Source organism: Dreissena polymorpha, chromosome 5 (genome assembly GCF_020536995.1).
Source record: "Dreissena polymorpha isolate Duluth1 chromosome 5, UMN_Dpol_1.0, whole genome shotgun sequence".
In the NCBI taxonomy this organism is placed as follows: Eukaryota; Metazoa; Mollusca; class Bivalvia; order Myida; family Dreissenidae; genus Dreissena; species Dreissena polymorpha.
The window spans coordinates 32163956-32188444 of NC_068359.1; the positions used below are offsets into that span (position 1 = coordinate 32163956).

General features: G+C 37.1%; 1 protein-coding gene across 4 annotated transcripts in view; it reads right to left on the reverse strand.

Moving 5' to 3' along the window:
• The window catches only part of LOC127881759 (E3 ubiquitin-protein ligase RNF123-like), a 75146-nt gene that overhangs the window by 2627 nt on the left and 48030 nt on the right, over positions 1–24489 (reverse strand). For all 4 annotated transcript variants that reach the window (XM_052429860.1, XM_052429861.1, XM_052429863.1 and 1 more), the window contains exons 20-35: positions 21213–21314; positions 19705–19779; positions 18811–18920; positions 18358–18441; positions 15883–15990; positions 15057–15234; positions 12504–12578; positions 10932–11019; positions 9958–10045; positions 8709–8799; positions 7537–7676; positions 6514–6705; positions 5232–5307; positions 4103–4187; positions 1852–1997; positions 725–902 (exon numbers count right to left, since the gene is read on the reverse strand). In XM_052429860.1, the coding sequence (XP_052285820.1) occupies positions 725–902; positions 1852–1997; positions 4103–4187; positions 5232–5307; positions 6514–6705; positions 7537–7676; positions 8709–8799; positions 9958–10045; positions 10932–11019; positions 12504–12578; positions 15057–15234; positions 15883–15990; positions 18358–18441; positions 18811–18920; positions 19705–19779; positions 21213–21314 (1816 nt within the window). The remainder of the gene's footprint in view (positions 1–724; positions 903–1851; positions 1998–4102; positions 4188–5231; positions 5308–6513; positions 6706–7536; positions 7677–8708; positions 8800–9957; positions 10046–10931; positions 11020–12503; positions 12579–15056; positions 15235–15882; positions 15991–18357; positions 18442–18810; positions 18921–19704; positions 19780–21212; positions 21315–24489) is intronic.

Genomic DNA, 24489 nt, shown 5'->3' on the forward strand with positions numbered 1-24489 from the left:
CCGTCTGCTCTGAGGTTGCCAATAGTGATGTTTAATATCCCTTGTTAGGTGTCATAAACTAGGGGCCGGGGTAAATGTCATTGCGTTAATTGTTTCATTGTTCTTTTCCGTGATTGCACTGTCAGTGTTTTGATTAGGGACAGGCGATTCTTTTAATTTTAATTGATCGCTTTAATTCAAAGGTAACTGCCACTTTAAACAATTTTGAGTAAATATACGCGTGAAAAACAGTAATTAGTTTGAAAATATTTTTGTTCTCTAAGTACATCAGTAAACTCTGATTGATGAATTTTATGTTGTAATTAAGAGTTTTTGGAAAGAAAATAACATTTATATCAACATGAAAGTTCCCCCAAAACGCACCATATTAATTGTAATTAATTTTTTTTCTGAACCACGGGAGAGGACAACCCTCTCAAACGAACCTCTTTATGTTCCCAGTACAGAAATTGGACCACCCCCCCAATGTTGGGAGGTTATCTACGCCCCTGATAGATACGTATTTTGACGCAGCATTTGTAGTCCCATAGAAAGTTCCATTTAATTAAAGACCCTTCTAACTAGATTCAAGTTTTAAAGGCTACATTTTCATCCCTTAGATACTGATGAGCAGCAAACAGCATAAAACCTGAACAGACTGCGCAGTCTGTTCTGGTTTTATGCTGTTTGCACATAGCCATTTTCTCTTTGCTTCTAAGTGGAAAAGGGTTAAGCTAACGCTTACTTGCATGAATGATGGCCACAAGGTATGAATGCGGTGGTCACCCTGTTTGCATAGCAGATCTGACACAATTCATCTTCGTGGATGTCCGTGTCCTGCCGCTGGAACGTGACCAGGTGCTCTTGTAGGCATCTTACCAGCAAGTTCAGGCTTGCAACTTCCTCTTCTGAAACCTCCTTAACTGCAATGCACAAAAAACAAGACTATTGCCAAGCAATATGGTCCCCTACTGGAGAAACTCCACCATTTTCAGCAATATTTCTAGTCTATTTGTTGCCATAGCAACCATAATTCTTGACATAGGAACAAAATGAAACGACATGCATAATCTCCATATTGCCATCTATTCATGTTTCAAGTTTCATGAAAAAATATGAAGAACTTTTTAAGTTATTGGAGGATCCACCATTTTCAGCAATATTTCTAGTCTATTTGTTGCCATAGCAACCAGAATTCTTGACGTAGGGACAAAATGAAATGACGTGCATATCTCCATATTGCCATCTGTCCATGTTTCAAGTTTCATGAAAAAATATGAAGAACTCTTAATGTTATCTCAGGATCCAGAAAAGTGTGACCAACTCACAGAGCGCAATTATAAGTCCCCTCCAGTTTCACTGGTAGGGGACAAAAAAAAATAATATATATATATATATATATATATTAACACGCTGTGTGCTGCAAAAATGGGTCTAATGACAAATGCGGCAAGTGTAGCTCCATACAAGCCTTCACATGTGCACAGTCTGGTCAGGAGCTACGCTGTCCTCTATAAAGTCATTCAATATTTGGATTGTGTGAATGTGTGTTCTCCTAAGCTGACCTGCAGCGACACAGGCATGCAAAGGACATAAAACCCCTTTTCGCATATCACGGCTCATATATGACAAAGATTCCTAATGTAATGAGTAGACCAATGTGAAGTGAAAATCAAATTATCTTGATGAACTCAGTATATATTTTGCAAGCTAAATCATCATTTCTTAAGTCTTAATACAAATGCTATAAAAATGAACGTTTTGTCAGCTTCTTGCAGAATTGCACTTTCATTAATACTATGATTTAAAGCTAGCACTAAAATCATCTCATGCGAAAGCAAATTGACCAAGTATTAAGCAAGAGGTATGTACAATCACAAAAGTTGAAGGGCTTCTCTTTTTTCTTGCTAGATGCCCCGCCTTCTGCTTGTGTGTTACCATCTCCACCAAGCATGAACACCAAACTGGACATTTGAAATCCAGCGTCTGATAGAAGGACTCTGGTCACCTTCTGCCGGCTGAAAAAAGAGAACTAATTATTTATAAGTCCATCTATTTTTATTACAAGCAAAATTTTCTGTTTTCAACAGATCAACAATGTGTTTTTTTTCTTTCAGATTCCAAAAGCATTTGCTTGTGTTGTAAGAAAATTATAAACTGAAATAACAAGTCCCAAATGATATGAAGAAACAAGATATGTGTTTGTCAGAAACACTATGTCCCCTTTTTGCGCCGCTTTGAAGCTATATATTTGACCTTCGACCTTAAAGGATGACCTTGACCTTTCACCACTAAAAATGTGCAGCTCCATGAGATACACATGCATGCCAAATATGAAGTTGCTATCTTCAATATTGCAAAAGTTATTCCAAAATGTTAAAGTTGGAGCAAACACACAAACAAACAAACAAACAAACCAACAGACAGGGCAAAAACAATATGTTCCCACTATAGTGGTGGGGGACATAAACAAGAGCACCGCCTTGCGGGTGCAGACCGCTCATCTATTTTCTTTTTAAAGGTGAAGGGACTCTCAATTTCAATCACAAAGGAGGGAGGGGTGGAGTGAAGAGGGGTGTATAGTGTGGGGGTGTGGACATTTATTACATTATCTTCCAAAAATGTGGAAAAAAAATGCAAAAAAAATTAAAAAAAATTCGGGGGTGGGGTGGGGGGGGGGGGGAGGGGATTCTTGGGTGCGATGGTTGGACGGTATTTCAAAAATAAAATAATAAAAATAAATATTTGATATTTGTGTTTTTTAACCGTTTAAAAAAACAACATTGGTGGGGGGTGGGGTGGGGGGGGGGGGTAAAGTGTGGTCATTTGTGAGATGATCTTAAAAAAAAAAAGTTAAAAATTAGGGAGGGGGGAGGATTCGGGGGGGGGGGGGGGGGGGGGGGGGGAGAGGGCACGGGGAATGGTTTGGGTGGAGTCTATTGTGGTATGTCAGGTAAGAGTAGTTTTGTCAAAGTATCAATCAAATCTAATCATAAATAAAGAAGTTATGGCAATTTTAGCAAAATTTAATAAGTTGACCTTGAGAGTCAAGGTCATTCAAAGGTCAAGGTAAAATTCAACTTGCCAGGTACAGTAACCTCATGATAGCATGAAAGTATTTGAAGTTTGAAAGCAATAGCCGTGATACTTTAGAAGTAAAGTGGATCGAAACACAAAATTTAACCATATATTCAAAGTTACTAACTAAAAAAAGGGCCATAAGTCCGTAAAAATGACAACCAGAGTTATGCAACTTGTCCTTTTACTGTACCCTTATGATAGTTTGCGAGTGTTCCAAGTATGAAAGCAATATCTATGATACTTTAGGGGTAAAGTGGACCAAAACACAAAACTTAACCAAATTTTCAATTTTCTAAGTATAAAAGGCCCATAATTCCGTCCAAATGCCAGTCAGAGTTACATAACTTTGCCTGCACAGTCCCCTTATGATAGTTAATAAGTGTTGCAAGTATGAAAGCAATAGCTTTGATACTGTAGGAATAAAGTGGACCTAAACACAAAACTTAACCAAATTTTCAATTTTTTAAGTATAAAAAAGGCACATAATTCTGTCAAAATGCCAGTCAGAGTTACATAACTTTGCCTGCACAGTCCCCTTATGATAGTTAGTAAGTGTTGCAAGTAGGAAAGCAATAGCTTTGATACTTAAGGAATAAAATGGACCTAAACACAAAACTTAACCAAAATTTTCAATTTTCTAAGTATAAAAAGGGCACATAATTCTGTCAAAATGCACGCCAGAGTTATCTTACTTTGCCTACCCAGTCCCCTCATGATAGTAAGTAAGTGTACCAAGTTTTAATGCAATAGCATTGATACTTTCTGAGAAAAGTGGACCTAAACGCAAAACTTAACCGGACGCCAACGCCGACGCCAAAAAATAGATGAGCTAAAAATGACATAAAAGTACACTTGTATACCACAATATGAACAAATTCATGATTGTTTTATTTCCTACACCATAATGCTGTTACTCAATAGTCTTAATGCGTTGAAAACTCCTCTAAGCTCAAAATGGCCTAAGATGACAATACGTAAGAATTCAAACTGATTATGCAATCGCAAAAGCAATCACAACCAGTCTGTAAACAAACTGACTTACCATTCCAGGTCTGTTTTCTGTAGAAGGGTGATAAGGATTCCGGCAATGACTGACAACATCGGGTAGTGGGTCACACTCTCCAAGCCTGCAATACATATGGGACATGCTCTGTGAAAAGGGGGTTTTATGTATGTGCGCAAAGTGCCATCCAAGATTAGCCTGTGCAGTTCGCAAAAGCTATAATCAGGGACGATATTTTCGGCCTAAACTGGATTTTTGCTAAGAAGAGACTTTCTTTTAAAGAATAAAATCATAAAAGCGGAAAGTGTCATCCCTGATTAGCCTGTGCGGACTTAACAGCCTAATCTAGAACGACACTTTTACTGACATGCATTAAACCCCCTTTTCAGAGTGTGTCCCACATGCATGTGAAGATTAAAATAGTACATTGTGAGGTATTGAAACATTTATGGTGAAATGATTTGCTCTTAATTACTAATATGTTGAGATTAAAAAAAATATATAATTGTCAGCTTTGTTCTGTTTCATGAACATTTGACAAAAACATTTGTTTCAAAATTTTGCAAGGAAAACTGCCCTGCCGCCTGGCTGCCATAGTTATTAACCCAGTTGAAAAATGTCCAAACTTGTTCGAGATACCTTTGACATGAATGCTTAGACAATAGTTCATGTTGTTTGGTTCACAAAAGTGAATTCACAGGATTTTTCTTTAACTTGAACTAGGGAGCACATTTCTAATCCAACATAATTCAGTTCCTAACTTTCCAAGACATAACATTTTCTGACCAACTAGCATGAAAATTAGGCAAAAAATGTGGTTCTATAGAGTGCTAACACAGTAAATGTAACAAACAAAAGGGGATCACAAACGCTTACAGTTTGCAGGTAATTTTTAGTTGAGCTAAAAAAACAAAGTCCAGGGCCCATTTTCACAAAGCACCAGACGGTTTACCTACATTAGAAAATTCCTTAAATTCATGAAATTCTTTAACTCTCTTGATGTGTCATTTTCAGGTACTTAAATTTTTTTTTTAACAAGTACATATTACTACGTTGAGTAATATTTATACCATTTGTAAGCAAAAAACATCAGATTTACTTAAGAGCTCCTTCACTTAAGATTACCCTAATATTCTTTGTGAATATCACCCCTGGGAAGGAAACTCACCAGTAATATACAGGGACACGACACTGTCAAACATTCCATTCTTCTGAGTTATCCTCGTGAGCACCAGGCACATCAGCTGGGAAAACATTGCAGGATAGTATGAGTCCCGTTCTTAGTAAACAGGGCATAATGAATGTGCGTAAAGTGTCGTCCTAGATTAGCATGTGCAGTCCGCCTTAATTGGATTTTTGCTAAGAAGATACTTCATTTTAATGAAAAAATGTCATAAAAGTGAAAAGTGTCCCTGATTAGCCTATGCAAATCTGGGACGACACTTTACCCACATGCATTATGCCCAGTTTTCTCAGAACACGACTCATATCCATAAGTCCCTCTAATTTCATTAAAGCCGCATCATGTGACAATATTATTAGGGCCATATGCCGCCATTGTAGCTCCATTCAAGCCTCTTATCTGCTCAGACTGGTCAGGAGCAACCCTGTCTGATATATTAGTCACCCGAGGTGTGGTGATTTCATAATGAGACAGGGTAGCTCCTGACTAGTCTATGTAAATGCGCAGGCTGATCTGCAGCTAGGCTGGCCACATAAAGCATAAGACCCATTTTCGCATGCTGCAGCTCAAATATGACAAGAAAATGAATAGCATAAATGTGAACATTTATGTGGGACCCTGGTGGTAGGATGCTGGTCTAGGAATGGAGAGGTCCCTGGTTTGAATCCCGCTCAGACCACAGAGTTTTCATGGGCAAATAATTAATCCCATGCTTGCTCCTCTCTACCCAGGAGTTTCAATGAAGGAAATTAGCCAATTTGCAGTGGCTGCATACTGCACCGAATGTAAAGTTAAAACAAACTACTTATATCCCAGTGATCGGGAAGTAAATGTCAAAGTCAGTTGAAAATGAGTCTAGTATCATAATCAGACTATAAACCCATGCATTTACCATGATAATCAATAAGGTTATGACCCCATTTATCTCCTTTGTACAGGTTGGTTTGGACCTATGGTGACAGACCATGGCATAAAACTAATTTTCTCACGACTAGGCTCATTTTTCATAAACAACCATAGGATACTATGTCAAATGATATTGTAAGATGACTTTCAGATAAGTACTACTGTATTAATTGGAAAACCATTTTCATATTATAAAACCACAGCTTATTTGATCACTCAAAAAGTAATCATAATACCTTACGATGCAAGAACAAGCACAAATCAACTTGGAACTTAATTTTGCAAGTAAGCTCTCAGAGCAGCCCTGTATCAATGTATAGCGGCCACCATTTTGTTAAGTTGAAAGTACGGTATGCTGTACCTGTATAAGTCTGTGCAGAAGGAGTTCTGCTGAAGGTTTCGACCAATCAGTAAACAGATTGGGCGCTATAGCAACCACCATCTCAAGTACTCGAAAGAGTCCGGACGAGATCTCGAAACATGTTCCACAGATCTTCAACTGACGGTTCTCCAACAAAACCTTTCTTTCTAGTCGAGATATGGCTGTCTGGATCTGCAAATATGCATTTTAAAGATAAATAAAAAAGATGAAATACGTGCATGATAAGATTAGAATTTATAATTTGAAACGATTATATTCAAAGTATTTCAAATCATTTGAAAGTATTAAAATTAACTAAACAGGTCTCTTCTTTTCAATGAAGAAATTGTTGAACTATAGGTATATCATGCAAATTGTACAAGGTAACAACTCTTTGTGCTTATAAATAGTGCTAGTAGTAATTAGGGTACTTAACACATGCATGGACCATGGAAAATGTTGATTTCCAATCATTCCTATAAATTTGCTCTGCATAAAAAAGCTATATAAATACTACTGAAATGTGATGTTGCTCTTACAATTTTAAATTCCATTTAAAAATAAGCCGCTCAAAGAAAACCAGGCTAAATCCATGTGCAAAGTCCACACAGGGAAGACACTTTTTTCCTTAACTGGATTTTTGCTGAGAGACTTCCTTTAAACGAAAAACAACATGACAGCGGAAAGTGTTGTCCGTGATAAGCTGGCGCGGACTGCGCATATTTATCTGGGACAACAATTTGTGTCTTGTTCTGAGAAAATTGGGCTTAATGCATGTGCGTAAAGTGTCGTCCCAGATTAGCCTGTGCAGTCCGCACAGGCTTATCTGGGACGACACTTTCCGCTTAAACTAGATTATCCGTTAAACGAAATTATCCTTTAAACGAAAAATACCATGAAAGCGGAAAGTGTCGTCCGTGATAAGCCTGTGCAGACTGCACAGGCTAATCTGGGACGACACTTTACGCACATGCATTAAGCCCCATATTCCCAGAGCAAGGCTCAAATGTATTTAACACATACCTCTTGGAGGATCCCAATGAACTCTGAGAAGGACCAGTTGAGCTGGTTCAACAAGGTGTCAATGAAACGTGTGGCCAGCTCGCACTCATTCTGCAGAATATCCGCAAGTAGTCCCTGGAACTTGGTGGAGGGACATGGCTCTGTTGAAAAGCAGCACCATCATTGAATTAATTAACCCTTTACCACTTAGATACGTATTTTTACGTATTTGTTGTCCCTTAGCAACTTAAATTTTATTAAAGACCTTTCTTACCAGATTCAAGTTTTAAAGGCATCATTTATAATCCCTAGATACTGATGAGACGCAGATAGCAGCATAAAACCTGAACAGACTGCAAGTTACTCGTAGGCTGATCTGGTTTTATGTTGCTTGCAAAAGCCATTTCACTTTTCTTCTTATGGGGAAACGGGTTCAATTGAGCTGGGATCTGAGAAAGCGGGGCTAAATTCATGTGCAGAAAGTGTCGTCCCAGATAAGCCTGTGCAGACTGCTGAAACTAATCACGGACGACACTTCGCTGTGATGTTATTTTTTGTTTAAAGGAACTATCTCCTTAGCAAATATCCATTTGAGGCTGATAGTGTCATCACTCATTAGCCTGTGTGGTCTGCACAGTCTAATCTGGTATGCACAAGCATTAAGCCCCATTTTTCCAGAGTGAGGCCCAATTTAATGTGTAAAAGAAACTGAGAAAATGTTCCTGTAAAAGTAAACAGTTAACACATTACAAGAATAGGAGGTTTTACAAAAAGAAAGAGCAGGCTCAGATGCCATTTCATTTTGTAAATAATCGACTCATGTGAAAAAAACTTTTTTCTTTTAAGTCAAATAAAAATAGCCGTAAGTCACCAAGAACCTATTCTAGCGAAGTGAGTAGGTATAAATGAATAATATGTTGTCTATCAATTTGCAAATCACCTTAATTCTGGAAAGACCAGACTAAATGCATGTGCGTTAAGTGTTGTCTCAAGATTTCTTGTGCAGTCAGCACGACACTTTCTGCCTAAACTAGATTTTTGTTTAGAAAAGACTTCTTTTAAACAAAAATTCCATAAAAGCAGAAAGTGTCATGCCTGAATAGCCTGTGCACACTGCATAGGCTAATATGGGACTACACTTTACACTCATGCATTAAGCCCAGGTCTTTGGCTAGGATGTTTGAGTGACTCACTCTGAAGACTGGCTGACCCGAACTCCGTGAGCTGCACTTTGGAAGGCACGAGGTGAGGCAGATGTGTGTATCGAAATCCAAACCCGCAGCCCTAGTAACAAAGCGTGTACTTGTAGTGATGCCCCTTGTTATGGGAAAACTGGGCTTAATACATGTGCATAAAGTGTCATCTCAAATAAGCCTGTGCAGTCTGCACAGGCTTATAAGGAACAACACTTTCTGCTCATTATGGTGTCTTTTGTTCATGCAAGTCTCTTCTTAGTAAAAATCCAATGTAGGTGTAAGTGTCGTCCCTGAATAACAAGTTCCTTTAGCACAGGCTAATCTGGATGACGCTTTAAGCACATGCATTAAGCCAAGTTTTCCCAGATCAAGGCTCTTACAATCAGCTGCCATTGAGCATTCAGAAATCAACAATCTTGTTCCCTTGTCATAAGACTGAACATTGCTTATGTCCCTTGATTTTGCAAATGATTGCGCTCTTTTCTGTTTTTAGGATAGAGCTCCTTTATGTTTGAATAATTCTGCCCCTTTATGTTTTAATCATAGTGCTCCTCTGTGTTTCAAATATTTTGCTCATCTATGTTTAATAATATGTCTCCTCTGTGTTTTAATTAGGAATGCAAGAGGTTAACCGGTTAACCTACCAAAACGTTCAGTTGACCAGTATATTTTTTTTTATAAGATTAACCTGATATTTTTTATTATTATTTATTTCTTTTTATTTATTATGCCAAATTTGGGGAAAATTAGTGCAAAAAAAAACAACTTAAATTGGGAAAATGCGTGTCGTGAAATCTCCAGATTGAGAATTATGGGGCTTTTTTATGTGCTTGGTATTGTACTTTTTCAATGTGCTTGGTTTTGTACTTTTTCAATGTGCTTGGTATTGTACTTTTTCAATGTGCTTGGCATTGAACCTTTTTTCAATATGCTTAGTATTGTACTTTTTTCAATGTGCTTGGTATTGTACTTTTTCAATGTGCTTGGTATTGTACTTTTTCAATGTGCTTGGCATTGAACCTTTTTTCAATATGCTTAGTATTGTCCTTTTTTCAATGTGCTTGGTATTGTACTTTTTCAATGTGCTTGGTATTGTACTTTTTCAATGTGCTTGGTTTTATACTTTTTCAATGTGCTTGGTTTTGTACTCTTTCAATGTGCTTGGTATTGTACTTTTTCCACAACTGGAAAAAGCCCAACACAGGTACTTTCAACAGAAGGAAAGAGATAGCTGTAGCAAGTGTACCTTCCAGATCCTGACCAATATCCAGTTGGTCTGGGCCCACGACCGCCCCTCGTATGGAGCTATCAGGTTGCGCAATAGCTGCGGGCAACTGGACACCGCACCAAAAACAATACATGGACTTCATGATTCATGTTTATTGCTATGTTGGCTACGGCTCTTGCAAGTACAAACAAGCAAATTTGTTGAATTGATATCCCCCGCCAATATGCTTCTGGACACTCATACCAAGTTTCAATGAAATCTGCCAAAGCACTTCCAAGATATGGCTTTGGACACACAAAAAAGCATTTTTTCAAGATACAAAGGGCCATAACTCTGTTATTATCAGATGGTGTACAATGCCATTGTGCGTGCATCATCCTATTATCCATATATATACTCATACCAAGTTTCAATGAAATCCACCAGAGCACTTCCAAGATATGGCTCCGGACGGACGGACGGAAAGAAGGACAGACAACGCCAAAACAATATCCCTCCGCATATGGCGGGGGATAATAACATCATATAGTCACACAATTTCAAAACACATACAATGAATAATCAAACATACATATGTAATGGTACAGCTATTGATAATACACTGCTATTCAGCGACGCATTTCTTCTTTCAAAAGCATAATACGAGAACATAGCAATACTCCTGAACTGACCACCTTTTCTTCTCGGAGCTAATGATTATGTTAAATTTATTTCTAGCAGCAGGTGTATAGTACTTCATGATATTAAATTGCATTCCTAGATTTATTTATCAAATTAATTATACAATAAACAGAACATAATTTATATTTGACGAAGAATGAACACGATTTTCGTCTAGCTTAAACTTTCAAAATTGTAATTTTTTAAAGACTGCTAAGAAACATACAAGTTAGGGAATGCATATCAAAAATATCACATTATAAAAAACTGTTAACTTTACCATAACTGTAAAGAATATTGTGTTCATTAACTTAAGATATTTAAGTGCTTACGTTGCTAAAGGCAGTGATTCTAGGAACTTTAGGGAGTGTTGATAGCAGGTGAAGCATGCCAACGCCTGGATTATGCTGTCCCGAGTATCTGTAAGTATCATGAAATAGAAACCAGCAACGTAACTTATTACAACTCTGAAGGAACAAGCGCTCTGTGGTCAGAGAGAACAAAGAGACAAAGGCCCCCCAAACAGGGCTTTGAACTAGTGACCCCAATTTCAATAGGGGTCATCTACTTTCCCAGGCCAATGCACATGTGGAGTATCAAGCCAATCGGTCAATACGTTGATGAGTTATTGATCAGAAACGAACTGGTCTACCAACAGACAGACCGACATCCAGCAAAAAATATACTCCCTCTTCTTCGAAGGGGGGCATAAAAAGTAAATTGAGAATATTAAACCTAAAGTTGTAGGTCATTCCAACTTCTCACAACCATGAAATAAGTTCAAGGAGAATATCTGACATATTCTCGCTGGGATGAGAATCCAAATTTTTAAGAAAATGAGGAACTTTTCAGCCAGTAGAAAAACTACTTGCCAAACGCTCTTTATAACACTACATAAAGAAAGTCAACTCACCAAACTGTATCTTAATAGGCAACATAAAAATAGTTCATTATGAAGAGACCTAAGTATAAATTAGTTTCGATTAATGGCCAGTAAATAATGACTTTTTTATACGTCAACATTAATAAACATAGTGACAGGAATGTAGACCTGTACTGCCATAATTTACTTGTTTATGGCAAAGCTTGCACAATGACAAAATCGTCACCTAGCCTTTCATGTGTCTTTACCAATTGTTACATCAATTTTTTCAAGCTATTTGAAATGAAACTTATCTTTTACAGATTAATCAAATTCAGACTTTGCATGCGTCTTTGTAACATCCATTTCCAGTCAAATTTTCAAACACTCTAACAGTATACCACCAAGTTAAATTGATTTGATAAATATACACGAGATGCAAAATTTGATCAGACGAGCAGAATAAAAGATGCCTTGTTATTGCCTGATACCCTCTGTAATGTTTTCCTTGAATTCACATTGACATCAAAATTGGTTCTGGACACTTTCTCAACCCTGGACGTTTGTCTTAGCAGAGAAATTATACCTCCCAAGTTTAACATGGACAGTTTATAATTGATAAAACAATTATGAAATTTGTATCCTTATCTTATTAATTAAGAATTTTCGTTCAAATTTGGGGCCTGTAAGGGGGCCCATTTCTAATGGAAAAAAGTACATATTTTTCCCAAATGGAGCCTATTAATTCCCAACTGAAGGTTTCAAAAATAAATCTCAACAAAAAGTTGTCCCATCAAGCTATGCAAGTTAAAACTTAGTAAATAAATATTGGAATCACTTTTATTCTCAATATCACAGCATTTATTAGCAAAAAGTAACAGCAATAATTTCCCAATTTTAGTCAAAACAACGCTTTTATCCAAATCCAAAGGGACCTGGCCCCATTCCCAAAATGGTGAGAAAAAACAACTGGAACTTTCAGTATTATGCAGATACAAGCTCTCCAATTTCTTGTTCTTAGAACACTTTGAATGTCACTCACCAACTAGAACAATCCTGGAATCTGCAAAATGATTCACCAAGAACTTGGCGAACGCTGACATAAGTTCGTTGTAGTCTGAAAATTCAGTAACAATAACATGTACATTACAATATTCAACTGACTCACAATGTAATTTATTGTGTTAAATGAAATTATATGTTCATTATTTTCTTGATAAAATTTGATCAGGATAAGGTAATACAAATGAAAGTTCACTGTTTATTCATTAATGTTTGTTGACATAAAATTGTGTGTATTAATGAAATCTGGTATTTTCGCTTTATCTTAATTTCGTGGATTGTTTAATAATGTGTTATATAAGACTTTGGACTAGACAGTTTGTTGGACATAAGCTATCTCGGTTGAGAGGATCCAAGTAAATTTAACCTTTTGCAAGTAAATACAAAAAACCGTCAGAGACGGGCGATGCTCCCCAAAGTGTTTTTTTTGTCACAATATTGCACTATATATTTAGATAAAAGGAAACGTCTTGAGGGGCATAACTTTGGACAAAATAATACGATGGATGGTTTAGCAACTTAAAAATTTCAAAGGGCCATAACTCTCTAAATAAATCATCTAACCAGAACCCACAAATAACATGCGCATCTCCTCAAGGTAGTTAAGCTTCCCATAAAGCTTCATTGAATTCCAGTCAGTAGTTGGGGAGAAATAGCCCGGACAAGAATTGCACTATATGTACAGTTTATAGAAAATTTCAAAGGGCCATAACCCTGTGAAAAATCATCCGACCATAACCGGCTGATAATATGCACATCTCCTGTTGGTAGTGAAGCTTCCCATAAAGTTTCATTGAATTCCCGTAATAAGTTGCTGAGAAATAGCTTGGACAAGAATTGCACTATATGTACAATGGAAAATTTCAAAGGGCCATTACTCTGTGAAAAATCATCCGACGTGAACCGGCTGATAATATGCACATCTCCTCTTGGTAGTGAAGCTTCCCATAAAGTTTCATTGAATTTCAGTCATTAGTTGCTGAGAAATCGCCCGGACAAGAATTGCACTATATGTACAGTTAATGGAAAATTTCAAAGGGCCATAAGTCTGTGAAAAATAATCGGACCATAACTGGCTGATAATATGCACATCTCCTTTTGGTAGTGAAGCTTCCCATAAAGTTTCATTGAATTCCGGTCATTAGTTGCTGAAAAATAGCCCGGACAAGAATTGCACTATATGTACAGTAAATGGAAAATTTCAAAGGGTCATAACTCTGTGAAAAAAATCATCTGACTAGAACCCGCTGATAATATGCACATCTCCTCTTGGTAGTGAAGCTTCCCATAAATTTTAATTGAACTCCGGTCATTAATTGCTGAGAAATAGCCCGGACAAAAATTGTGCAAGAAAGGACACACGCACGGACAGACGAAGCGACGACTATATGCTCCCCCGAAAAATTTTGGGGGAGCATAACAATTAGTGTCCAACTCATAATATTTGTTGTACAGTATCTTGCAGACAATAATATTTCAAAGGCTGGTTGACACTGAAGGCTTACCAAGAACTGTCTCCATAGGAAGACATATGCCCCCAAAAAACACTTTTTCAAAACCTAAACGCAGATTTCGAAACCTAAACGGTGACCCTAAGTTCAAGGTCAAGGGGGTCAAAATTTGTGTGCGTATGGAAAGGCCTTGTCCATATACAAATGCATACCAAATATGAAGGTTACATCTGAAGCGACATAGAAGTTATGAGCATTTTTTGAGCGGAAACGCAATTTTTTTATGATTTAAGGGCTGTAACTCATAAGTGACTGGGTAAATTTGGCTGATTATCAAACTTAACCTAGATTTTATTGCATTACACATTTTTATGAAGTTTGGTGAAGATCCGATGACAATTGCTGGATAATTTTTTGATGATTCAAGGGCTGTTACTCAGGAGTGTCTGGGTCAATTTGACCCATTATCGAACTTGACCTACATGTTATTGCCTTACACATATTCATGAAGTTTGGTGAAGATCTGATGACAATTGGTCAAGTTATTGAGCGGAAACGAGAACAAAATGCAATTTTTTTATGATTCAAGGGCCGTAACTCAGGAGTGTCTGGGTTAATTTGGCCAATTATCACACTTGACCTAGATGTTATTGCCTTTTCACATTTTCATGAAGTTTGGTGAAGATCCTATGACATTTGCTAGACTTATTGAACGGAAAGGAGAAAAAAAAATTTTTTTACAATAATTCAAGGGCAGTAACTCAGGAGTGTATGGGTCAATTTTGCAAATTATTAAACTTGACCTAGATTTTATTGCCTTACACATTTTCATGAAGTTTGGTGAAGATCTGACAATTGCTTGACTTATTGAGCGGACACTAATCCGGACGGACAGACGGACTCACATTACAATTTTAATATGCCCCCAGAACCTATGTTTTGGGGGCATCAAAACACACATACTCTATAAAGATGACCAAAATCTTCAAGCTCACCTGGTATAGATTCAAAGGGGACATAAGGCTGAAAGTAGTTCTTCAGGGCAGTGTGAGTATGAATACAAATCTGAAGGTATAACTAACCTGGCAGAGATTCAAAGTGGACATAAGGCTGAAAGTAGTTCTTCAGGGCAGTGTGAGTATGAATACAAATTTCGAGATAGAACTCAGGCATGTACTGGAACAAAAGCCCGAACTGCGACGCCTTCTCGACCGTCTTCATTGCAGCCTTCAACAGCCAGGCTATGTCCAACTGCTTTTGCTAGAATAGAACATATATGCTGTAAGTTGTTTTTTTATTTATTTAATATTTACTTTTTACCACTCAGATACACATTTTGAGGCGCTTGTAGTTAAAGTACCTTAGAAAATCAAATTAAAAAGACCTTTCTTACTATATTGAAGTATGAAACTGACTCTATCAAAGTTTCAAGCTACAAGACCCGGCATTAAATTTATTGTAATGACAACTACTCATTATAATTCGCAGATAATTTCACTGTTTAAAGGAGATCATTGAATCATCATATTGACTAAATGAGCTGCGTTCTGGGAAAATGGGATCAATGCATGGGCCTAAATGATTGTCCCAGATAAGCCTGTGAAATCTGCACAGGCTGAGCAGGGTTGATACATACGCTTGTATTGAATTTTTTCGTCTAAAGAGGATTTCTTCAAAACAAAATCCAGTGTAGGAGGAAAGTATAAATCTGGGACATCACTTTAAGAACATGCATTAAGCCCCGTTTTCCCAAAACAAGGATCATTTTACCTTCACATCATAACGTTTGCTACAGACTACCAAAATTTCAAGCAATAAGACAAAGCATTACATTAATGTATTATTAAAACATCCTTTCACTATTGAAAGTAGATATTGGCAATCATCATACACACTATCAGCAAGTACCTTAGAGTACACGACCGCCCTGATCCAGCATATCTGCCTGGCCTGCTCCGTTATCTTGCTGAGGAACACATCGCGCGCTCTCACCAACTCATCCCTAACATCGCTCATCTGACATGATCAATCATTATCAATTATGAGGAACCTCGTGACGTTTGAGGAACAAGAGATGTGTTTGTCAGAAACACAATGCCCCCTACTGCACCGCTTTGATTTAAAAAAAAAAAAAAAAATCAGTATATCCCTTTAAAAAATATTACTTCCCTTGTGAAAATGATCTGTACCTGCCAAATGATAAATAGAAATGATCTTCCTTTAAAGCTTGTTACTTCCCTTGGATTTGTTTTTTTTACCTTTGACCTTGAAGGATGACCTTGACCTTTCACAACTCAAAATGTGCAGCTCCATGAGATACACATGCGTGCCAAATATCAAGTTGCTATCTTCAATATTGCAAAAGTTATGGCCAATGTTAAAGTTTTTGGACGGACGGACAGAAAGACAGATGGTTAGACAGACAGACAGACGAACTGACGGACAGTTCAACTGCTATATGCCACCCTACTGGGGGCATAAAAACAAAGAAATGAAGGCATACAGAAACAACATGTCATTTAATGTATCAGACCTTCAAAAAAATATATATGTAATATAAACTCCTCAAAGTAAGTCAGGTCATGATATGCTATCAAAGGTTTTGAACATTATAAAACACCCGTTTTCAACGAGGCAAATAAATCCCCCCCCCCCCCCCAAACAAGAATATCAGTGAAACTGATGGATGCTCCCCGATGATGCGCTTTGTCAATCTATCTGTTAATAACCACCTAAAAAAAATCTATTATTAGCCTCTGTGACCTTCACCTTGACCCCAGTGACCTCAAACCTCATCAAAAGGTAGAGGTCCATGCAAGGTACCTACATGCCAAATATGAAAGAGATCGGTAAAGTATTGAAGGCGCTATGAGAAACTGTAAAAAAAGTGTGACAGAAAATCTATTATTAGCCTCTGTGACCTTGACCCCAGTGACCTCAAACGTCATCAAAAGGTAGAGGTCCATGCAAGGTACCTACATGCCAAATATGAAAGAGATCGGTAAAGTATTGAAGGGCTATGAGAAACTGTAACAAAAGTGTGACGGAAAATCTTTTATTATTAGCCTTGGTGACCTTGACCTTGAACCCAGTGACCTCAAACCTCATCAAAAGGTAGAGGTCCATGCAAGGTACCTACATACCAAATATGTAAGAGATTGGTAAAATAGTGAAGGCGCTATGAGAAACTGTAACAAAAGTGTGACGTACGGAAGGACAAACTGGTAACTATATGCTCCGCCGAAATTTTATTTCTTGGAGCATAAAAAAGGCAAAATTCTTCCAAGTAAAGCAAACTGCATCTTTGTTTTATGGCAAAATCAAGCCCTTAGTGTCCATAATAACCTGTGCATTTTAACACCAATGGTTAAGATAGGCAGTGTAATTAGTCTAAACAATAATTTTCCAGGTCAAAACAAAAGCTAAATTAGCTTTGACAATAAAATAATTTAGCTGATCTCAATATTTATTTGTATGCTACATTGTATTTGCTAAATGCAAGTGAAAACCCTCAATGACACAGGAGATGCAAAATATTACTTTCAAGATATCTGACCCTTAAAATGATTCATTTTCAGAACATTTGCTTCACTTTAACCCAATTTCCAGAAAATAGTTTGTACTCTTTGCATTAAATTTCAATGGAAATTTGGGTGTTGATTGGCTTTTATAACTGACTAAGAACTGTACCTGATGTGTGCTTATTGCATTTCATTATTTACCAATGGTGCATGGTAAAATGCCTATCCAGGCAGGAAATAAGTGACATCTGATCAAATTGGTAAATTGTTACAAACGCCAAAACTGATTTGATACTTCTGGAAAATGTCGAACCATTATGTTTATGAAATTCTTAAATGCATGTTTCACCAATATAAGCACAAATTTACGTTTAAAAAATGAAAGTCGGGATATTACTGGATTAGCAGGTAATTAATAGAGTTGGGAAAAAACAGTATGTGCATATTGATAGATTTGTGATTATTGGTATGGGGAAAAGGGGTTTAAACAGGCTTAACTGTGTTGATGTTGAGATGTCAGTTTTAGTTTATAAAAAGGATAAGATCAATTACTTAATTGTTAAATTTAATAATTACTTTAATTATGAAGATAATATATCTAATAATGCAACTTTGATCAATTTCCTTTTAATATCTCATTTGTAACTTGTTTTCTATTAAATTTGCCGTCCTATTTTGTTCAAGACTCAACACTTAAAAATAAGGCCAAGGCCCCTTACCCCAGTAATGAAAAACAACAACTTTGGACACAGATGTGTTTTGCCTAAAAAACAACAACAATATACTAAGTGATATGATATCAATGAACAATTTGGTAATTAAGATAATGAAAAGATTCATGATAAGTATTTACATGGTTTACCTCTATCGGGCAGGCTGCCAGTTTTTTCACTGTGTCTTTATAGGAGTGTGTAAATTCTTCAATGTTTTCTTTCAATGCATTCATCTGTTAAGGAAAAAAATTAAACGACAAAAATATTTTACAATTCGAGCAAAATTATTCACATGGATGTGCTCTTGCAAACAAAAAAAATTCTATCAATATAATTTAAAAAAATATTTATCGTTCTTTAAAACAATGCCTCTAAACAAAGGACAAAACAATACATTAATCTTCAGTGGTGTCAAATGTCACCTAAAGTCCATTTAAACGAATGTCTGCGTCTAATTCAATACTTGTTACTGGTGGACCATAAATATCATACCACTGCAGTGAAATCTGCCTGATATAAATCATGTCAACAGTCTGCACAGGTCTAATCAGAACCAACATTTTCAGATGCATTAAGCCCAGTTTTCCCAGAATGAGGCTCACCTTTTTCAGCTGTTTGTGTGCGGCCACATGGTACATGAGCATCACGCCGTCCAGCATGTCCATCAGGGTGTTACCGCTGGGCATCTCTGTCTGGGGGTACAGCGCGTCTCCTTGGATACGAAAATAAAGGCATCATTGGAGTCTCATTCTGGGAAAACTGGGCTTAACGCATGTGCATCAAGTGTTGTGCAAGATTAGCCTGTGCAGTCCACACAAGATAATAAGGTACGAAACTTCTCTTTTTTTAAATGGCAGTCTCTTCTAACCCAAAATCCACTTTAAACAGAAAGTGTCGTCCCTGATAAGCCTATGCAGACAGCACAGGCTATATAATCTGGGATGACACTTAAAGCACATGCATTCAGGCCACTTTTTTCAAAGCGAGGTATCATATAGAGTAATCATCAGGGGGATTTCATTAATCATATGGATAATTATCGTTTGTTGCATAGTTATTTTGTCATTTTCATATAGTGAACATGTTTGTAATAACTGAAGTAAAACTAAATTTTCTTTATATTTCGAATATTTCAGTGCTAGCGTAAATCATGTTTTGATAATGATCTGCTTCAAATGAGGCCAATCAAATAGCTTTCAAACATATGTTTACATTTATCAATTATGATACTTCAATTCAAGATAAGAATATGAGCATTGCTGTGGGAAACTTGGGTTAACACAGTCTGCAGAGGCTAATCAGGGACAACACTTTCCACTTTTAAGGTATTTCCGTTTATAGTTAGTGAAAATCCAGTCTAGGCAGAAAGTATTGTCCCAGCTACCCATGTGTGGACTTAACGCACATGTATTAAGCCCCGTTTTCCCAGAGTGTGGCTCATATATTTTTGTGTACATTTCTATTGATATACTGAATACAAAAATAAAATGCAATACCTGCGCTGGACTCCTGTAAAGGCTTGACCTCCCCGCTCGGGGACAACTCCAGGCGCTGAGCCTTGTTCACTTCAGCTGTAGTACATGAAAGGTAAATTTATACGAGCCGTGCTCTGTGAAAAAGGGATTGAACGCATGTGGGTAAAGTGTCATCCCAGATTAGCCTGTGCAGTCTGCAGGAATGCATGTGGGTAAAGTGTCATCCCAGATTAGCCCGTGCAGTCTGCAGGAATCAAGTGGGTAAAGTGTCATCCCAGATTAGCCTGTGCAGTCTGCAGGAATGCATGTGGGTAAAGTGTCATCCCAGATTAGCCCGTGCAGTCTGCAGGAATGCATGTGGGTAAAGTGTCATCCCAGATTAGCCCGTGCAGTCTGCAGGCTTATCAGGAACAACACTTTCCGCTTAAGCCTTTTATGGTATTTTTCCTTTAAAGATAGTCTCTTCTAAGCAAAAATCAAGTTAAGGCGCAAAGTGTCACAAGTTACTCCCAGCCTGTTCTGGTTTTATGCTGGCTAAATATAGCCATTTTTAAATTGCTCTTGAGCAGAAAGGGTTAATGGTTTAAGTTAACTTATGTTTATGTTTACTTAATTATACCTGACTGCTGAAATGTGACATACTGTTTGTGCGCAACAACAAAAAACAAGACTATTGCCAAGCAATTTAAGTCCCTCATCGGTGAAACTCCACCATTTTCAGATTATTTTTTATTTCTATATTTGTTGCCATAGCAACCACAATTCTTGACATAGGAACAAAATGAAATGACGTGCACAATGCCCATATTGCCATCTGTCCATATTTAAAGTTTCATGAAAAAATATGAAGAACTTTCAAAGTTTTCGCAGGATCCAGAAAAGTGTGACAGACTGACTGACAGACAGAGCGCAAACCACAAGTCCCCTCCGGTTTCACAGGTAGGGGACAACAAGCATAATCAGACTGATCCTAATATTAATAACTTAACTGAAGATCGTTACTTTCATATTGACAACAATTCAAGAATATACAGTTGAAATTAAGTATACTAATTAAGTTTTAATGTCAATTATTCTTTAGAAACAATAATGAGCACATAATACAATTCACTAATAATTCTGTCCAGAATAAATGTAAATGATGGTTGTTCAGTTGGCTATTTTTTAATTGCAAGACCATGAAGCAAGTCCTATTCAGAGAACAAATTTTACTTAAGCCATGCTCTTGAAAAACCAGGCTTAATGCATGTGCATAAATTCTCTCCTAAGATAAGCCTGTGAACATGTGTGTTGCCCCAGATTAACCTGTGCACTCAGTACATGCTAATCAGGGACGACGCTTTCCGCTTGTATGGAACTTTTCAATTAAAAGTAGTCTCCTCTTAATGAAGTTCTGAAGTTTAGTCTAGGCGGAAAGTGTCGTTCCTTATTAGCCTGTGAGGACTGCGCAGGCTAATCTGGGACAAAGCTCACCACACATGTATTAGCCCCCATTTCCCAGAGCACAACTCATTTGTTTAATAGAGCACCTCCGAGAAGTCGATTTAGATGAGTCATGGTGCCCCCACATCTGTGAAGGTCAAAATAGTTCCGGGTGTCCGACCAGAACTCCTGTATGGGCATGAAGGCATCTGGAAAACAGAACATTTGCTATAACCATATTTGTGCCGAGTTCTAAAATGGTTTCACTGAGTCTCAGTTTAGCTCATCAGTGTCTTCAGGGGTGTGATTTTTCCGCGGATCTGGGAATTTCCGAGGATCAGGTTGTCCCAGCGGTCATTTTTGAGATATGCGTAAATTCATCGTTTCCCATTCTTGCAATTAAAATCGATCTTTTAAAATGTGTTTGGTATTTCTTTGTTGATGCCTATTGCGCTTTTGTGAAGCGAAAAATTAATATTACTAAAAGAGCAAACAAATCTCACACAATTCCGGAGATTCACACATAAGTGAAATTTAAATGGAAATGGTTAGAAACAACAATGGATACAAGAGTTCCGCGGTCGGAGATGACCGCATTGAAGCCGGATTTTTGATTTAAATGACAGGAAAGTACCTTTCGTGTTTTTGTCAATGCAATACTTAAATTACTGAAATATTGTTCAAAGGTCAAAATGAAATGTAAGTACTTTTCAAGGCATGAGCAAACCTTGTGTTATGTTTTGAATGCATGCATATACATGAACAACAATAACATTTAAGGTCACAAATATGAACTTGAATTGACAATTAGGAAAGTTTGATCTCAATTTTTTTATTAGCAAATTAGTAACATATTGTTTGAAGTTTCCATCAATTTCATTATCAAATGTAAGAAAATAAACTTAGATGAAATAATAATATTTTAGAGCCCTTTCACATTTGAAGTTGCCGCAACTGTGAACCTCAATTGAATGTCCTTGAAATTACCAGTGGTAAGCATACCAAAGTTAAATCATGAAAAAAATATTCACATTTAAGGTCACTGTCAATTGAAAGACTTTAAAATGACCAGTTGTTCTCTTGACCAGTGGTCATCTGTTAGTCATGGCAAAGTCCATGTCCAAGCATACGAAAGTTAAAACAACTTTTAATTTTTAACATTCAAGGTCACAGTGACCTTGACCTTCAATGACCTTAAAATGACCAATTGTCATCTACTAGTGCTGGCCAACCTTCATGTCCAGTTTGAAGACTGTAAGTCCAAGCATAAGAAAGTTATACCATGAAATAAGAATTTTAACATTTTTACATTCAAGGTCACGGTGACCTTGACCTTAAAATGACCAGTGGTCATCTACTAGTTCTGGCCAACCTTCATATCAAGTTTGAAGACTCTAGGTCTAAGCATACCAAAGTATTAACAACTTTAACATATTTACATCCAAGGTCACAGTGACCTCGACCTTCAAATGAATGACCTTGAAATGACCAGTGGTCATCTAAGTGTGCTTGCAAACCTTTACGTCAAGTTTGAGATTCTAGGTCCAAGCATACCAAAGTTACAACAATTTTAACATTTTAACATTTAAGTTCACAGTGACCTTGACCTTCAAATGAATGACATTGAAATGAATGACCTTGAAATGACCAGTGGTCATCTAAGTGTGCTTGCAAACCTTTACGTCAAGTTTGAGATTCTAGGTCCAAGCATACCAAAGTTATAACAATTTTAACATTTTAACATTGAAGGTCACAGTGACCTTGACCTTCAAATGAATGACATTGAAATGAGCAGTGGTGATCTTCTAGTACTGGCCAACCTTTATGTCAAGTTTGAAGACTCTAGGTACAAGCATACCAAAGTTATAACATGGAATAAGAACTTTAACATTTTTACCTACCAAAGTTATAAGAACTTTAACATTTTTACATTCAAGGTCACAGTGACCTTGACCTTAGAATGAATGACCTTGAAATGACCAGTGGTCATCTAAGTGTGCTTGCAAACCTTCATGTCAAGTTTGAAGACTCTATGTCCAAGCATACCAAAGTTATAACAATTTTAACATTTTAACATTTAAGGTCACAGTGACCTTGACCTTCAAATGAATGACATTGAAATGACCAGTGGTCATCTTCTAGTACTGGCCAATCTTTATTTCAAGTTTGAAGACTCTAGGTACAAGCATACCAAAGTTATAACATGAAATAAGAACTTTAACATTTTTACATTCAAGGTCACAGTGACCTTGACCTTCAAATGAATGACCTTGAAATGTCCAGTGGTTACTTACTAGTTCTGGCCAACCTTCATGTCAAGTTTCAAGACTCTAGGTCCAAGCATACCAAAGTTATAACAACTTTAACATTTTTACATTCAAGGTCACAGTGACCTTGACCTTCAAATGAATGACCTTGAAATGTCCAGTGGTTACTTACTAGTTCTGGCCAACCTTCATGTCAAGTTTCAAGACTCTAGGTCCAAGCATACCAAAGTTATAACAACTTTAACATTTTTATATTGAAGGTCACAGTGACCTTCACCTTCAAATGAATGACCTTGAAATGACCAGTGGTCATCTGTTAATCCTGGCCAACCTTCATGTCAAGTTTGAAGACTCTAGGTCCAAGCATACCAAAGTTATACCATGAAATAAGAACTTTAACATTTTTACATTCAAGGTCACAGTGACCTTGACCTTCAAATGAATGACCTTGAAATGACCAGTGGTTACTAACTAGTTATGGCCAACCTTCATGTCAAGTTTCAAGACTCTAGGTCCAAGCATACCAAAGTTATAACAACTTTAACATTTTTTATATTGAAGGTCACAGTGACCTTGACCTTCAAATGAATGACCTTGAAATGACCAGTGGTCATCTGTTAATCCTGGCCAACCTTCATGTCAAGTTTGAAGACTCTAGGTCCAAGCATACCAAAGTTATACCATGAAATAAGAACTTTAACATTTTCGAGCACGCCGCCACCCCGCCCGCCCGCCCGCCCCCCCCGCCCGCCCGACAACATCAATCTATAAGCCGAGATTTTTTCGAAAAAAATCCGGCTAATAAATCAAAAAGCAAATACCACTTTCTGAATGGGTACCAAAGATCGACTGTCCTGGTAAGGCAAAGTTTATTCCATGTGAACAAATCTTGAACTACGGATCCTGTGGTAAAGTGTCATTAGTTGAACACTGTGACAGTGTTTCGCATATATCAAAGGTAAAGGTTTTGAGCTCAAACGTAAGATGTGATCAAATATTGTTTTGAGGTCAAACGTAAGATGTGATCAAATATTGTTTTGAGGTCAAACAAAAGATGAGATCAAATATTGTTTTTTTATCACAATACTGTTAACCTTGCACTATAATTAATATGCTG